We start from the raw sequence: 18,317 nt of genomic DNA, 5'->3' as shown, positions 1-18,317 counted from the left end.
CATATATTGTTTTATTTTTGTATTTTATTTCAGACCACACATCTCTGAACATAGTTGAAATCTTTGGCTTATTGAGTTGTGATCAGTAGGCTCGCTACGTAGTCTGTGAAATTATTCATTTAAATATAGCCAGAGAGAGAGAGTGAGAGTGAGAGTGAGAGTGAGAGTGAGAGAGAGAGAGAGAGAGAGAGAGAGAGAGAGAGAGAGAGAGAGAGAGAGAGAGAGAGAACGAAAAATACGAAACAAAACAATGAGAAACATTATTATTATTTTTTATAAAAAAAGAAACCCATTAAAAAAATCTCCAGCGGGTATGCGATATTTAGAGAGATATGCAGCCCCGATACCTGAAATTAAATATATAGAACATGGACTATCAGGCTAAATAAAGTGTAATAATGTTTGTCCCTTTCGTATAATTATGTCCATATACTGTTTCCCTAACAGAAATATTTGTGTCATTTTTTTCTCTTAAATAGCAACCCAAACAATCCTGCAGTCTCAAACTGTCCATATTGAGAAATGCGCAATTTTCGTGCGCAGTAACGCACGAAAAAGAAAAACTATCAAAGAAATCGTCACTTCGTCGTTTTTTACGCTCGAACCCCCCGTCCCCCCGTCCCCCCGTCCCGTCCCGTCACTCTTATTCTCGTCGCTGTCCTCCCGTTCCACCATGGTGTTCTTTCTAGTCGCTGTCCACCCGGTCCACCGTAGTGGTCCTTCTAGTCGCTGTCCTCCCGGTCTCCTGCACCGTGGTGGTCCTTCTAGTCGCTGTCCTCCCGGTCCTCCTGCACCGTGGTGGTCGAGTGGTTGTACAGCCCCTGCGCCATCAGCTGCAGCGCCAGGCCGTTCTTGTAGCCCGTGGCCTTCTTGATCTTTGCCCTCTTGTTCTGGAACCAGATCTTGATCTGTGACTCGTTGAGGCTGAGCTCCAGGGCCAGGGCCTGACGGCGCTGCTCCGTGATGTAGCGGCTGGTCGTGAACTCCGTCTTCAGCCGCTGCAGCTGCTCGGCGGTGAACGCAGTCCGGGGCCGCTTGTCGTCACTTTTGTCGGTTTTCTTCTTTTTCAATTTGCGTGTCCTTGGCCCTGGTGTGCAAACAACAAGGAGACGAACACGTAAATGTCAGCTGGAGGTCGTGAAGAAGATAAATAGAGCAAAATTAAATATATGAAATGTATTAAAAAATAATAGTAAAATAATAAGAACATATAGGCTATATATAATAATAATAATAATATAATATATATAATGTATAAATATAGCCTTCAATCCAATCCAAAGGTCTTTCTCATCACACAATATATGCAAATTGTTATAGGCCTACTATTACCTCAAAAATACACCCTTAATACAATAGGATAAACCCTATATGTAATTATGCATCCAATTTAATATGCAGCCCTGATTATGTGTAATAATAAGCGAGATGCAATGCTGTAGGATGCTAAGAAATGAAGTAGGCCTATCCTAAAGAGTGTTGGCTCTGATTCTCCAACTAAGGTAACACGGTGTGTCATTAAAGTGTTTGAACTCCAGGTTTTAATATCAATTATGGATTTTTTTTGTCTTACACATTAGTATTCACATTTCAATGTTTTGCCAGGAGCTTTTCTGACGTTAATTAAGTCAGAAATTAAGTCAGATAATTATATTAATTAATTAATTATGGCCTATTGGTATCGCAGGATAATAATATGCATGCAATAATATGCATGCAATAAAAGTGATAATTATATTAATAGAAGTAAGGCAACTATTATTTGTGTTTGTATTAATATAGTCTTAATTATTATTGTTAACAGATACCAATAAGAGATTCAACAGAAATCCTCTTGGTTGAGCTTACATTAAGTAGTTATGATTGTTATATAGCTTATAGGTACTGTCCTAAAAAAACTGTTAGGACAGATGATTTTATTGGTCTACCAGTAATGATTCCTCAATTGGAGTAAGATTAGCATGAAATCCGAACAAGGAAAGAAGCCCGTCTCTTACGCACACTAACACACCACCTCACTCAAACTCTGCTCCACTGGTCTCCACCGTCCACTATAGTGTTCGTTTCTGAACCCAATTTTAACTCAAAAGCCTCTCGTCTTGAGTTGTGGGTATATGTCTTCCTATAATATATATATATATATATATATATATATATATATATATATATATATATATATATATATATATATATATATATATATATATATATATTTGTGCTGTCAAGCGATAAAAAAATTAACACCGTTAAAATTGGTTTGCGTTAACGCAGTTAATAACGCGTTTAACTGACAGTACTAATATATGTCAGTTAAACGCGTTTAGACCACGATGTTCTGCAGTTAAAGGTCTACACACACACACACACATATATATATATATATATATATATATATATATATATATATGTGTGTGTGTGTATAGACCTTTAACTGCAGAACAACTTTAACTGAAGAACATCTATATATATATATATATCTATATATCTATATATCTATATCTATATCTATATCTATATATATATATATATATATATATATATATATATATATATATATATATATATATATATATATATATATGTGTGTGTGTGTGTGTATAGACCTTTAACTGCAGATCATCATGGTCTAAACGCAGATACAGAAATAGTGTTACAACGAAGACTTTAACTCTCCTCCTCGTCTCATTTACACGTTTAGAATTGAACCGAAATTAATTTGTTCCATAAGTGAGTGTGTGTGTGTGTGTGTGTGTGTGTGTGTGTGTGTGTGTGTGTGTGTGTGTGTGTGTGTGTGTGTGTGTGTGTGTGTGTGTGTGTGTGTGTGTGTGTGTGTGTGTGACCTATTTTGCCTTAATAATATCCTATCAACTATTAAATGGGGTAGTTTGTTACTTAAGTATAATGACCAAAGTGTACCATTAGTTCTGATGAATTATCTTCATGCTCAGGGTTTCAGGGATTCCCCTTACACTTAAAGAAGACAAAAGGTCAAAAAAAGCATATAGGTCAAATTAAAAAATTCTAATTAAAAAATATGGTTATATTTCCATTAAGCATGCTGTATCTCAACGTCTCAATAGTCGCTTGCGCGTGCTGTCCATATGGGCAGGTGGGGCAGCGAACTGCTTGCAAAAGCATGCTCCCAAAAAAATAGTTCCTCAGTAAATCATGGCTCCAAGTCTATTTTTAATAACGTCAATTTCACAATAACTAGGCCTATGTTACTTTCTGTAGGCTTTCCGACAATTTTTGGTCTGTTGACATAACATTTTGGATGATGGTGGCTTTTCTAGTTGAGTTTAACGTGTCATGCAATGTGGGGCAGGATAGATCAGCGACCGCGTTCCTTCGTATGTTTATCGCATAACCCTGCAGGCTGCAACAAGAATTACAATCCGCGCTAAAAGACGCCTATATGGTCGTAAAGTAGTCTGCCCCATGCATAAATGTTGTTGTTTTAGCTCAAATTTTTCCGCGCTCATCTTTCATCGTTTCTATATCAGATTCAGTAATGGCGAGTGGTGCTGCACCTGTGACTAACAGTGTTGAGTTTCTTTAAAAAAAAAAAACATTTGAGAAGTTACAAAATGGGAAGAGAAGTTAGAAATCAAACAACTTGGCACAGACAGACCGGACATAAACCTAATCAAACAAACGAAGGATAGGGGGAAACTTACAGCATAACTTTCTCCCGAGCATGGCATGAAGATAAATAATGTCTATGTGGTTGCTCAAAGAGAAACGCTGTTTCCCATGTCTACTTTTTCGAGCAAGTGTGTGCACAGGACTAGGGGATATTGGACCATGGATGTGAGTTATGTGAAGCATATATATATATATATATATATATATATATATATATATATATATATATATATATATATATATATATATATATATATATATATATATATATATATATAAAATGTATAATACAATATTATATATGCATATAATATATACGACAAAAACAAATTGTGTGTGTGGTCATATACGCCTTTCTGCCCCACAGAAATTTAGGGTTACCGCACGCTACTAATAACACAATATATTACATCTATACATGTAAAACGAAAGAAGGAGATTAAGGAATACGTGGTTTGAAAAGAATAGGGAATTCAATTTAGAATGAAGGTTTTCATAAACTCCCACTTGTTAAAGAGAATTAATATCTAAAATACAGTTCCGTCACAATATGGCTTTGCCTCTGTTGTCTCATTGTGTGTGTGTGTGTGTGTGTGTGTGTGTGTGTGTGTGTGTGTGTGTGTGTGTGTGTGTGTGTGTGTGTGTGTGTGTGTGTGTGTGTGTGTGTGTGTGTGTGTGTGTGTGCGTGCGTGCGTGTGTGTGTGTGTGTGTGTGTGTGTGTGTGTGTGTGTGTGTGTGTGTGTGTGTGTGTGTGTGTGTGTGTACGCGTGTGTTTACATGTGTGTGTGCAGGGGGGCGTAGGTGTGCTTGCACAATAGCACGTGTTTTCTTATCAAGTTCCAAGTAATTTTTTTTGTAGCACACTCAAGCCTCTAGACACCCCCCTCCCCTCCCGGTCCCGTCCGGTCCGCGGCCCGTTAAGTCCTTACCAGATGAGGGCCGGTCCGAGTAGCGCGTGCAGTACACCCAGGCGGGCCACAGCATCGCCTGCGAGTCCTTGGCGGTAGAAGGCGGAGACCCTCCTCTTCCTCCTCCTCCACCGTTACTGCCGCTCCTCGCCGTACCCGACGAGGCACTGTCCGAGTAGCGCGCGCTCGCCCCGGGGGTCCCATGGCCCCCGGTCGCCTGGCGCTGCTGCTGCTTAGACGCGCTCTGTTTCGAAGACGGTGAGGAAGAAGATGACGAAGAAGTGGAGGAGGATGAGGACGAAGAGGAGGTGCTGTCACTGCTACAATGCGAGTCCAAACACAGATGCGTGTGCGACGGCCGTGTTATGAGCGGGTTACCGTCCTCGCGTCCCGGCGTCTGTCCTCGGGGCTCGCGGTCCTTCCTGCAGCCGAAGTCCGGCCGCAGTATGTTGTCGATGAAGAAGTTGGTGGTTCTGTGGCCCCCGTGCTGGGCCCCCTGCTGGGGCAGTACGAGCGGGGACGGGAGCGAAATGTTCACCTCCTCATCCTCCTCCACCTCCTCCTCCTCCTCCTCCTCCTCCTCCTCCTCCTCCTCCTCCTCCAGCTCCTCCGGGGGCTCGCGGCGGTGCTGCTCCTTCAGCTCCTCGTCCATCACCGAGGAGGAGCGTCCTTGCCCGGGCTGCAGCGCGCAATATCCACGCCGATCCCCCACTTGTTGCTCCTCCCGTATCGCCCCTCAGGTCTCAGGTCCGGACCTTGCGGGGGGCTGACGGGGTCATGGAGCGGACCGCGTTCTGGCCAAAAAGAAAGCGATTGGAAGACCGAAAAAGAAAAAGGTATTTAAATCAAGCGCTGAGTTGTGTTTTATTCAGTCCGTCTCCTCGAAGGCTCCCGACGTGTTGTTGTTCATCATGTTGTCCATTGTGGACCGTGCGTTAAACCAAACCTGCTCCACATTACGCACGCGTCCGCCACGCAGACCGGCCAGGCTTGAGGCTGAGTGGGAGTGTGTGTGATTCTTCCTAAACGTCTCCCTAAAAAACAGTTAACCTCCCTCGACCCCCCACCCATCCGTCTCTTCCTTGTCTTTTCGTGCAGCCAACCGGAATCACGTGTCTACGCGTACAATAGACCAATCAGAAAGGACGGAGAGTCGACGACAGCCAACCAGGATTAATCCTCCTCCTACGTAGTAACACACACACACACACACACACACACACACACACACACACACACATACACACACACACACACACACACACACACACACACACACACACACACACACACACACACACACACACACACACACACACACACACACACACACACACACACACACACACACACACACGACGTTGAATGATTGAAGAAATATTCATATTTTTTTATGAAAAAATACATAAATTCCATCCCTGTGTTTTTCAAGTTCAGGAGCGGTGGACGCTGTAGTCGTTCTGGTCTCATCCCAGGGCTCCCAGTGTTATTGTGGCTGTGTTGGTGTAGTTTAGACCAGGTCACTCAAAGTTGAAAACAAATATCGATGCTTTGTAACAGACATGAACTGTTATATATATATAATAATAATAATGATAATAATAGATCTTTTTTTTTTTTACAGCGCTTTTCTTAGTACTCACAATACGTTATATATATATATATATATATATATATATATATATATAGGCCTATATATATATATATTTGAGTCCGTTTTTCATAGACTATTTATATTACTATCAATTATAGTTGCTAGTAGGCTACTGCAAAGGCTATATACGATTATTTTGTTACGCATGAACGAAAAATATAGCTATTTTTGTTATCTTTATATCTTTGAGTATATTGGGTATATAAAGATCAGATGGTATGATTCTCCTGATGTGCGAACACTTGCTCCCAATTGGGCTGAAATGGGTTTGATGATTTAAATGGAGCAGCTCGGTCTACTCTCCTCTCTTTGATGTGATGCAAAATGCCCCCATGTGTCAACACGGTTATGAGTCGTCCTTGAATTAATAATCCCTTTATAAGTTTAATCATTATATTAGGGGGGGGGGGGGGGGGGGGGGGGGGGGGTTGGAGAGAGAAAAGAAAGCAGAGCTACTTAATTAAAGTCCAATTAGGAAAGCATCAACACGCTATTGAGCCAAGCAGCCATTGTAAGCAGAACAGCTTCTTGTCTACTCTAATCTGCAGCCCGCAACGAGCAGAGAGAGAGAGAGAGAGAGAGAGAGAGAGAGAGAGAGAGAGAGAGAGAGAGAGAGAGAGAGAGAGAGAGAGAGAGAGAGAGAGAGAGAGAGAGAGAGAGAGAGAGAGAGAGAGAGAGAGAGCATTTATAGCATTTAATTACTCTTCATTCCGCCAGATCAGCCCCGCTGTTCATCACGCGGGGCTGATCTGGTCTGGAGGGTGGTGGCTCCCGGATAAATCCCGGGTGCCACTGGCCCCCGGCAGCTCGCTCCATCAAAGGGCCGTGAGAGTGGAGCGGGGCCCCGTGTGCCTGCGCCAGGTGAGGATGGAGCAGGGCCCCGCGTGCTGCCGCCACCAGGTGAGGACGGAGCGCCTCCTCGTCGCCCTCCGAGCTGCTGATGAGACGCTTTGAGGCTCCTCCCCAGAGAGCCTGTTTACACAAATGACTCCATTGACGTCTCAAGGTGGCTAGACACGGGCACCGCAGCGCCGCGATGCGCATTTTACGCGCGTTGAGTTCCGCCCCAAGCACCAATAGGAAGTGTCGTGCTGACGGTTGTGATTATGTTTTGAAAGCAGCAGATCAAGAAACTGTCGATATAGGCTACCTTAACGTTATCCCAGTTCTTTCGTACGTATGGCCCTGAAGCCCATGGTCCTCTGTTTGTGCTTATAATGATAGCCACTTTAATTCATCTTTACTTTATGTCCGTCGGGCACTTAGTTTACGGTTTAATCACTTTACACACTTTATTTACTGTCATTGCTCATTATTTTTGCATTGTGCAATTATTCATATAGTTCATCAACAATCTCCATCTGTACAGGACCTTGTATCAAGCCGGGATGTACCAAACAGCTTTAAAGAAAAAATGCTTTTCCGGGGCCGCGGCGCTAGGGAATAGGACAGTGGTGTGGAGGATAGCCGGGCAGCGCGCCGCCAAGCGCTGGCGCGCGTCTAGCCGCTGCCGGTGTGGGGTTGTACGTTGGAAATAATGGGGGCGGTTGGTTTGACGCGCACCGTTCGGCGGCGCGCCGCCCCGCGATGCATCACGCCACTGTCCTATTGCATAGCCTCGCCGCCCCTGAAAAAAACATTTTTTAAAGCCGTTTTGCACATCCCGGCTACATTCTGTACATATGGAGATGTTGATGCAGCAGATGAATAATTCCACAATGCAAAAAATAATGAGCAATGAGTGTAAATAAAGTGACTATGAATTAAAGTGACTTATCATTGCAAGAAACAGAGGATCATGGGCATCAGGCCCATATATGTAGTCAGACAACAACTGGTATAACGTTATGGCAGCCTACCGGTTGATCTGCTTCGAAACAACAGCGCGGGTGTATTTTGGGCTTGATTCATTCAGCCGTCCGCGGTCGCGTGGCCTGGTGTGTTGCTGTTGTAATGAATGACAAAATGCACCCACTGGATTCGCTGTGACGGTTTATTTTTCATTGCGTACCCTGCTATATGTGTGTTTGTTCGTACACACATAAACACATAAATGCACTTGCACATACACCCCCCCCCCCCCTCCACACACACACTATACACTAACGTTTTCACAAAAGCTTAGCTCAACTTAAGCTTTTCAGACATTCTTTAACTATTTAGAAAATTGTTTTCATTTTCTGAATACTCCAATTATTACTGTACAAATCCAGAGACAGATATATGGTATATTTTGTATTAGGCCTGTAATCTGTATTGTGTGGCCAAAATGTTCCAATAATCCTTCAGAATAATGTATTATTAATTATAGTTATCTCAGTTGGAATTAGTTAATTGATTAGTTGCATAATATGTTTCCGTATCCAGCATGTTTTAGCAGATGAATGAATGAATTAATGAATGTCAAACATGTTAACATACAGCGCGGTAGATGAGATGTTACTCTTACGTCTTAAAATAAAGTGGTGGAGTTTTATCTTGATTTAACCTTAAAAGTGAAATGATTGAGAAGATATGCAGCCAAACCTTAAATAAAATGTATTAAAAAAAAAATGCAATAAACCTACGCTAGATTTAGGGAGCCTATCGACCTGCTTATTTAGCTGTTAGTAATGAACAAAAAAAGTATTTGTTATTTTTATCTCATAAGCTATATTATTCAGCATCATTCTGAATTGTCTGATACAATTATGCAATCAAGAAGGGAGGCCGATGCTGGTAAAATAATGATAGTGTGCTGCTGCGTCGGGGATGGACGGCCCACTCACGACACCTAGTGAGTGGCTCAAAGAGGAAGGGCCGTGCTGCCATCTCTAGGTGAAAGCGGCCGGGGAAGGAGGTCTGTCGACATCTAGTGGTCACCACTGAGAAATACACTTTTACTGTTTGGTTCATTTTCAATTCATCGATTGATTCATTAACAATGGAAATGTTATAGGCCTTTCTCACCTTGAAAAACACTGGTTGCCTTGTCATAGTTATGTTATGACATGCAGTGTACGAGGAACAGAGTTATGGGACTGCAGTTATAGGAACGCAGTCCTAGGACCGCAGTTATGGGACCCTAACTTTTCGTGAAACTGCAAGGAAAAGTTGACATTTCCTTGGATGGTGAATGATTGTCATAAATTGCCCGAGAATAATACTTAAATAAAATACTTAAACTTACCCCAACCCTAAACGTAACGTTTTTTAGGGGTAAAAACACAAAACAACGACAAATTTCGTCCGGTCCCGGAGGTGTTTCGTCAGTCAATGGGTCCGTCGCCTCTGAGTTTACGAATCCGAGTGCTCCGGGAGAAATGGAGCAATACCACCGGAAATCGAGGCGGCAGTATAGAGTCAAAAGTCAGACCATTCACGACAATAGATAGAGTAGTATAATATCTGATATGTTACTATAGATATATTGTGTTTAACGTTTTATACTTATATTATACAATATACCTCAGCTTTTCATTTTATTGTTCCCCTGCTTTGGCAATGAGTTGTAACTGATCATTTAACAACATTTTGAGGATATAATCTGCGGACGTCGTTAGGGCTATTTTGGGGGGGCTAAATGTTCAAAAGCCCCCCCTACAAAAAAAAAAAAGTATAAATCTTTTTTGTCAAGGAAATCGTAACATGCCTGCACTTAACATAATAAGCCAGAAATAATAACATAATGAGTTGAAATAAATACTAATACAATTTTGTCTTTTGGAATAAAATTGTTTCCGAGAGCGCTGGCGGGAGGGGCTAGAAATTGCCTGAGGTCTACTTAAGGGAAAGAAAAGGCTATATCTACTGTATTTTTAGAGTAGCCGCCCTAGACTAAGTTCAACAACGTAGCTGCTAGCCTATGACAGCTATCAGTCCCTGCAGATTGCTGTTATAATCAGCAATATTGTGAGAGTGACAAGTTACAACGAATGGCCTGTTGTCCCTAATGGTATATCATTCAACTCATTGACCAGATGGATATACAAAGGTATTTGACGAGTGTGAGGGATAAGAAGCAGAGCATGGTGAGTGGCAGAGGAGCTGACGTCGACGGAGCCTGCAAAGTCAGTCAAGATCAGGTTGAGTTTTTTTTTACGTTCTTCCAACAAGTGGTCTTCTTGTGTCCATGAACTAACGACCAGCCAAAACTACTGCTTATTATTTCATCGCGTGTGTGTGAGGGTCTTAGTGTGTGTGTGTTAGGGTTGCCGCGGTATACGGTATTACCGGTGTTGAGGCCAACAACACTTTTTTTTTTTCCAGTTATAAAAATAAAAAATTCAGTAAAAATTAATGATATAATTATAATTAAGAAAATAAAAATGTGTAAAATAGGCCACAGTTCTGCTCTGTGCGGAAGAGAATTGGCGCGCTTCCTTACTGACCGGTAACCATAGCAACGCCGGTAAACAAACTGCGAAGCCCAATCCCTACGAGAGCTCCCCACGCTACGGCCATCCGGAGGCGCACAGAGCTTTTCGCCTTGATATTATATATACAATTATATTATAGCCCACTATCATATATTTAAGCAATAGATCACGCCAGGCTGTGGTATGTGCTCATTATACCACTGTTAAGGGGCGTTGTCCGGCCCTCCGCTGCGCGTCGGGGCCGGACAACGCCCCTTAACAGTGGTATAATGAGCACATGCCACTGACTGAAGTGATCTATTGCTTTTATACAACGGTTACTGTTATGGCGAAACGAAAGTCATAGACACACTACATTTAAAAAGAAACCAAGAAAGTCAAAGTAGCCGTTTTATTAAAGAATACAAAAAAGTAGTCCCTCCTGGCTGCCGCTATGCATCGACGGTCGCTATGCAACACACTTTAGCGTCCCTCCGAGAGAAGGCTCCGATAGAGCGGTTCGCCGGCAATTTATCCTATGGAGCAGTTCACTCGCCGTGTGCCTAAGCTTTCGTTAGTCTCTCCATCGCCTTGCTCACTCCCGGAGTAACAACATTTACACCCTCTCCATCATCCAACATATGTTTTACTTTGTAACTGTTTCTACTTCCAGGCGCGGAGTGATATGCAAACTTTCACAAAATGATCGGGCGTCATAGCAGTTATGTATACGCTCATTATACAACAGTTGGGAACCAATCAGATCGCTGGATTTAGGTCCCCCGTTGTATAAAGAACGTTATAAGACGCTGTCACCGAGTGTGAGAGGAGAGTTGACGGAGAAGATGGCGGTTGACCTAGTTTCAAAGTTTATACCGGTAATACCGGTGTTGACACGAGTGTATTACTCGGTGTGGAAATGTCCACACCGCGGCAACCCTAGTGTGTGTGTGTGTGTGTGTGTGTGTGTGTGTGTGTGCGTTTCCCCCTTCCTCCTGTGTCCGGGAGGGAATAATGAGGGTTTTCAGAAAGGACAAAGATTGATAAAGAATGGGATTACAATAGGGGATTAATAAGGACGTTTAATAAATTGAGTAAGATATGATGATAAATACATGTGAGTGAGATGTGTTGTAGTTTTGTGAAAGGGAATGCGTGATAGTGAGTGATTTATTATTAGTGGGTTTGTTATTTGTATAGTGGACACCTCCTGCTGCCCAGTTCCTAGTCCTGTAAAGAGTTCAATCAATCCATACCATTTTACACAGGAATTCCCCTCTAACTACTGGCTGCAGCATTATAAATTTAACAATATAATGGAGTCATAGGCTACATTTTGTCACAGGCTACATGTTGTAGGCATCTGCACATTGCCCCTAGTTTAGTGCATTTATTTGAGTGATAGTATTAACCCCCTCCCACAACCTGATGTGACCCATCTTGGAAGTTATTAAAGTTATTTACTTCAGGGTTTCAATAAGTAAATGTATGTTTTTGAACTTCTCAAAGGATGAGGCAGCAGAAGAGGAGGAAAGGATTGAGGAGGAAAAGGGTCATCAGGCAAGCAGTTTGAGTCAGAGAGAGCAAGCGAATCCAGAGTCAGAGGAGGTAGAGGGAGACCAAGAAGGAGAGACAGAAGGAGACCAAACAAGCAGAGAGCAGGAAAACAACCAAGCAGCTGAAGCACCTCCTCTGTGTAGTGTGCATGATTTAGGTCATAAAGACACAGGGCCCAAGCAAGTAAAGCAGAAAAGCTACCCACATGAAAGCTTTGGTACACAGAAGAGGGCATTTCACAGCAGCTGGTTTGTGAAGCATACATGGTTGGAGTACTCTGTCGACCTGAATGCAGCTTTCTGCTTTCCATGTAGATTGTTTGGTAAAAACATCAAACATGATGCTTTGGGCAGTAGTGGTTGCCATAACTGGAAGAACGCACTGTCCATCTTCAGTAAGCATGCGATGGCACAGTCACATAAAGAAAGTATTATTGCATGGCAAAACTACAAGTTAACCAGCCAAGTAGGAGATGTCGCTCAGATGATGCTGACTGGTAATGCCAGGGACATATCAGATAGGAGACTATCTAAAGCGAATTGTGGCAGTCACCTCTATGTTAGGTAGTCAGGGACTCCCCTTTCGTGGCAATGATGAAAGTGAGGAGAGCATTAACAAGGGCAACTTTCTTGCCTGTATGGGCCTGTTGAAGGAGTTCGATCCATTTCTCCAGAAACATAACCCTCCTTCCAATGCCACCTATACTTCACCAACATCTCAAAATGAGATTATAGAGTGCTGTTCTCAGGAAGTGACCAGTGTGATAATAGCTGAGATGAAGAATTCCAAAATCTATGCAATTATGGCAGATGAAGCAAGGGATGTGTGGGCAGAGCAACTGTCTGTTTGTGTTAGGTATGTGTGTGAGGGGGCAGTGAAGGAACGTTTGATGCCAAGTCCATCACAAACAAGCTGCAGGAGCAGCTCGAGAAAAATGGTCTGGCTGACCTCAAGTGTGTAGCACAAACATATGATGGTGCTGCAGTCATGAGTGGGCCCACGGGAGGTGTACAAGCGCATTTCAGGAGACTCCACCCTGAAGCCATCTATGTGCACTGCTACGCTCATGAACTAAATTTAGTGCTGTGCCACACTTGTAGGGCTGTTTCAGAGGCTGTGGAGTTTTTCGACTTTTTGGAGAGTGTGTATTCTTTTTTTTCCACCTCCCCAGTGAACCACCACATGTTTAAAGAAACTCAATCCAAGCTTGGGTTGACAGCAGTTGAGCTTGTACAGCTATCACAGACTCGTTGGGCATGCCGGCTGCATTCGATCAATGCAGTTGTTGCAACATTACCTGCTATTCTTGAGTGTCTGTCTGCCATTAAATCTCCCTTAGCTATTGGCATTAAAGGGTCTATGCCCTCCTGATGTTTCAATCACTTCTGTCTATAACTGAGTCATTCCACAAAGGCCTTCAGAAGGAGACATTAGACCTGGCAGAAGCTTTAATTGGGAAAGATGCTCTCTGCGACACACTGAAGGATAAACGCACAGATGCATTTGCTATAGAAGTGTATGAAAGAACTAAGGCTCTCTGCCTAACACATAGTGTCACAGAACCACAAGTCAACAAAAGGCATAAGCAGAAAAGAATGGAGGATTTTGTGTTTGAGACAACCTTGGATTCTCACACTGAGTTGGGCAGCTCACAGACCTTCAAAACAGGGTTGCTTTTCCCTTGTGTGGACAGGATGGTTAGTGAGCTTACACTACGATTTTCTAGTGTAGATGCAGATCTCCTAAAAGGCATCCAGGCATGCAGCCCCAAGTCTGAGAACTTCTTGAATGTATCCCACTTGGATGAACTTTCCAGGCACTACAGCATAGATCTGAAAACAGAGGAGGTCCTTGTAGCCAAAAACTATCTTGCACGCAAAACAGAAGCTGGATGTCCAGCCCAAGATATGTTAGCTGTGCACCGCCTCCTACACCCAGACATGTTTCCCTCTCTGAGGGAAATAATCCAAGTTTCCCTAACAGTGCCTGTAAGCAGCTGCTCTTGTGAAAGGTCCTTTAGTGTACTGCGTCGGCTGCACTCCTGGCTGCGTCAAACAATGGATCAGAGAAAGCTTCACAACCTTGCAGTCCTGTCAATTGAAAATGACATAGCAGTGAAGCTGAGCCGTGACAGAGTAATTGATCGTTTTGCCACCCTTAAAAACAGGAGGTATACTTTGACGCTTCCACACACAAAGTAGACATTAAGCTTTGAGCCGTTAATTTGTGAAACGACAGTCACTGCCCTCGGCGGATTTATGAGGATTTATTGTGTAACATCCATAACAACGCTGAAACCAGACGGAGGTATGAAGGGTAGTACCGGAGGCAACGTTTGGGGCGGACGGCCGAATTTCGTCCGGATCCGGAGGTATGAATCGGCCGAGATGCGGCTAGACTAAACCGCCATAACTATTCTGATTTGTCGTCCCTTTACATACAAACACGCAAGCACACACACACACACACACACACACACACACACACACACACACACACACACACACACACACACACACACACACACAGAAACACACACACACACACACACACACACCTGTCGACACATATAGGCGCGCACACACACACACACAAACACAGACACACACCCATGTTGACACACACACATAAAAACATGTCGACACACATAGGCACACACACACACGCACACTCAGACTTATGACTTGAGACTTGCTTGTGACTTGCACATGAGTGACTTACCCCCACCTCTGGTACATAGTACAGCCATTCACAACATGGGCAACTGATTCAAGTTGATGGCCAGAGTGCATTATACAGTGTGGATGGTGGTGTGCAGGGTACCATAATGCCAGATTGTATTTGGTAGGTAGCACCTGCAGCCTATGGCAGTGAAACAGAGGATGTCCTCCCCAACAGCAGCATTTTTGTACATGGAGTGGGAAGCAGAGTGGTCGGCAAAGTCTAGGCATGCTAGCTTTCCCTGCATTCTAAGTCCAGTCCAGTGTTGTTTGGTCTCTGTTTGTTTGATGTTAAGAAGGAATCTCCTTGCTGTTGTGTTCTGTAGTAGGTGTTGTGCCTCATTGTGATACACAGTTGTCTCTGCGGTTACAGATGGGTCGGTGACCACTGCATCAGATGCCTGTGGTGCTGTATGTGAGTTGTGTCATTCTGTTGCACAGATAATTTAGGTCCGGCCAGTCTGACCGAACTCCAAAGCCTGTAGCTTGTGTGTCCAGTTTCCCGCTGCTTTTCCTCCCAAAGCCTAAGAAGCTGTCCTGGCCTGCTTTGGGCAGAGGGACCTTGCTCTTTCTGAGGTCCAGCATGAAGGAAGCTCTGGCAAGCTCTCTGACAGTGGCATCATCATGTTGAGCATGCTGAGGAGGTGTGTCAGTCTGGTAGCAGTGTATACCCATTCCACGTTTGGGACACCCAGCCCCCCCTCTTTATGTGAGAGGAAGATGAGATCCCGGGTAGAGTGTGAGTTCAGCCCTAGCCATTTTCTCACAGCCTGGACTGTTTTATTGTTCATGTCCTGTAAGACATTTTGCAGGATGTGGACGTTTGCAAAGAGGGGTTGAACAGGGCCAGGGGCCACCTCTCTGATAGCGTCCAGTTTCATGACTACAGGGAGTGAGGAGGAATCAATTAGATCGATTCTGTTCTTATAGGCACTACATAGCTCCTGTGCCTGCTCCCCCCACTCCACACACACACACACACACACACCTGTCGACACATATAGGCGCGCACACACACACACACACACAAACACAGACACACACCCATGTTGACACACACACACACAAAAACATGTCGACACACATAGGCACACACACACACGCACACTCAGACTCAAACACACCCTCACACACAAACTCCCAAACACGAAAAAAACGTATACATTCTCTCACACACACACGCATACACACACACACACACACACACACACACACACACACACACACACACACACGTACAGTCACATACACCTGGACCTCTAGGCTCACACACTTTTCATCATGTATGATTGAAGGTTTATGAATGGGTATAAATAATGGCGCTCCTGGCCTATAAGGGCACTAATGAGGGGGCCGGACAGCTCAGTCACTTCACCACCTTTCTTCAGTTGACAAGATGTGGGGATTGGTGGAGGGGGAAGAGTGTGAGCCATTTCCTCCTGAAATACTACTCAACTAGATATATTGGTAATTCTTTATTTGGAAGGAAATGGTTTATTGTTGAATATTAACATCACTTTAACGCTTCAATGTCCTCCTTTTACGCCTTCATCACGTGGAACCAAAATACCGAAAAATTATGAAAATATCACACTTGCGGTTAAACCAAAGACCACATTTTGTCAGATTAAGTCATACGTCTGTGTGTACTCCTCCCGGGGACCTAGAGCCATGGAAGCCCTTCCAATGGAATTTAGATATGTAGGAAATTTCTTGTAAATTGCAAATATGACTTGGGACCAAATTATTATCAGAATTAACATTTATTATTCATCCCCCTATGTGACTGTGGTTCGGGGTAGGACAGGTATTGTTCTCAGAAATACATTGCATTGCACTCAAACACACACCTCTACAATTGAGTTCATTTTTGCGTTAGGTCGCCCATGGCCCGTGCCAAACGAGCTCTTCTGATTTGGCAGAAAGGATCTCTTAACAGGGCCACCCTCTGGCTCACAGGTGCACATGTACTTTCTCACTACATGAATTCACTTACTGATTTGCGGATGTGCAAATTTTGTTCATGACTTCAAATTTTGATTGAGGTGTGTGAATGTGTTTTGCACCATATTCACTGCAGCAACTTCAGCCAAAATGTAAGCGTATGCATTTCTAAATGTGTGATTTGTAGAATAGTATTTGTGCACCTGCAATGAATCATTTGAGAAGGTGTAAGTATTCTGTTGTGTTCGTGGGAGAGAAATGTCATCATACAAATTTGCAATTCCTAAAGCATTCTTCTCTGGGAAAACAAATTATACACACGTTTGACTTTCTATTTTTATTTCCTACAACTGCAAATTGCACTGTCACAGCTGCTCAGTTGTTTTGCTCCAATAAAACCTTCATAAGAAATACATCCTCATGGTTGGAGGATTTTATCTTTTGAGCTTTTCAGTACTTTTCTCATTTAAATTCACATTGTTGTATTTTAATGCCCTTGTGAGACTGCCACGAATTCAATCACAAGATCACACTCGGTTTCTCTCTGCAGATCGGTCTGGCCTCCATCCCCTTCAGAGTCTTTACCAAAAAATTATAAATGCTAGTGTAGCTGGCTTCAGTTAATCGTAATTCACTATAGGTGCGGGTCCCCTTTAAGGAAGTGGCCGTGAGACCAGGGGCGCCGCTAGGGATTTTGGGCCCCATGAAAAGAATCTTTACAGGGCCCCCAACACAGCGGCAACATTTTTTGATGCTATTTTACATACAATTATGCATTTTAATGGTATTTTTGACTATCATTACCATATTTATGAAAGAAGAACAGCATGACAGTTGACATGTACAGTAGGGGAAGAACTGAGCACTCTGAATACAATGGAATTCATTTTGAGTCATTTATTTGCTGCACCACTGATTCTTAAATTGGAAATAAACTCTTCCATGAAAAAATAGCAATTATAATCAGTGGAGAGAAAAAAATCTCAGCAAAAACAAAAACGCCATCAGAATACAAAATGGCCATATATGATTTCTCATCATTTAAGTAGAACTTAATATATGAAAGAATGGCAAATATATATATAATATAACGTTGCCGACTGAGTCAAGCTTCCTTTTGCAACCTTTCAATCACTGGTCCTTGCTCAACTCTTCTCACCAAAAGCCCAACGCCGAGCCTTCTCATGTGCAAAATCACTTATCAGGTCTTTGAAGTCCAGCTTTCTAGCCAACTGACTCTCAATTGACAGCATGGCAAGACTGCAAAGTCTTTCCTGAGACATTGTGGACCTCAAATAGTTTTTTATAATTTTTAGTTTACTGAACGCTCTCTCACCACCAGCAACAGTAACTGGCAGGGTGCAAAATATGCGCAAGGCGATGCACACTTCTCCAAAGATGCTTTGCAGCTGCAGCTTACAAATTGCATTCAGGAGTTCAAGAGGGGACAGGTTAGGGGGGAAGTTGGCTGCATATACACTGTTTAGGTGTCTTACTTGATTTTCAAAATCAGGAGTAAGATCACTAGAATACTTTGTGATCAGTTGTTGGC

General features: G+C 43.1%; 1 protein-coding gene and 1 long non-coding RNA gene across 3 annotated transcripts in view; one reads left to right on the top strand and one right to left on the bottom strand.

Moving 5' to 3' along the window:
* The window catches only part of LOC132456316 (homeobox protein engrailed-1-B-like), a 5,667-nt gene extending 8 nt beyond the window's left edge, over positions 1–5,659 (bottom strand). Inside the window, exons 1-2 of one of the 2 annotated variants that reach the window (XM_060050658.1) lie at positions 4,568–5,659; positions 1–1,092 (exon numbers count right to left, since the gene is read on the bottom strand). The exon at positions 1–1,092 is cut by the window's left edge and continues 8 nt beyond it. In XM_060050658.1, the coding sequence (XP_059906641.1) occupies positions 765–1,092; positions 4,568–5,205 (966 nt within the window). In that variant the 5' untranslated portion in view covers positions 5,206–5,659 and the 3' untranslated portion in view covers positions 1–764. The remainder of the gene's footprint in view (positions 1,093–4,567) is intronic. The other variant, XM_060050659.1, reaches the window with a different exon arrangement.
* LOC132456334 (uncharacterized) overlaps positions 1–18,317 on the top strand; it is a 175,653-nt gene that overhangs the window by 43,456 nt on the left and 113,880 nt on the right. The window lies entirely within an intron of this gene.

Source organism: Gadus macrocephalus, chromosome 4 (genome assembly GCF_031168955.1).
Source record: "Gadus macrocephalus chromosome 4, ASM3116895v1".
NCBI classification, from domain to species: Eukaryota; Metazoa; Chordata; class Actinopteri; order Gadiformes; family Gadidae; genus Gadus; species Gadus macrocephalus.
Note: the sequence above shows the minus strand (reverse complement) of the source record. Positions and strands in the feature narration are given on the sequence as shown.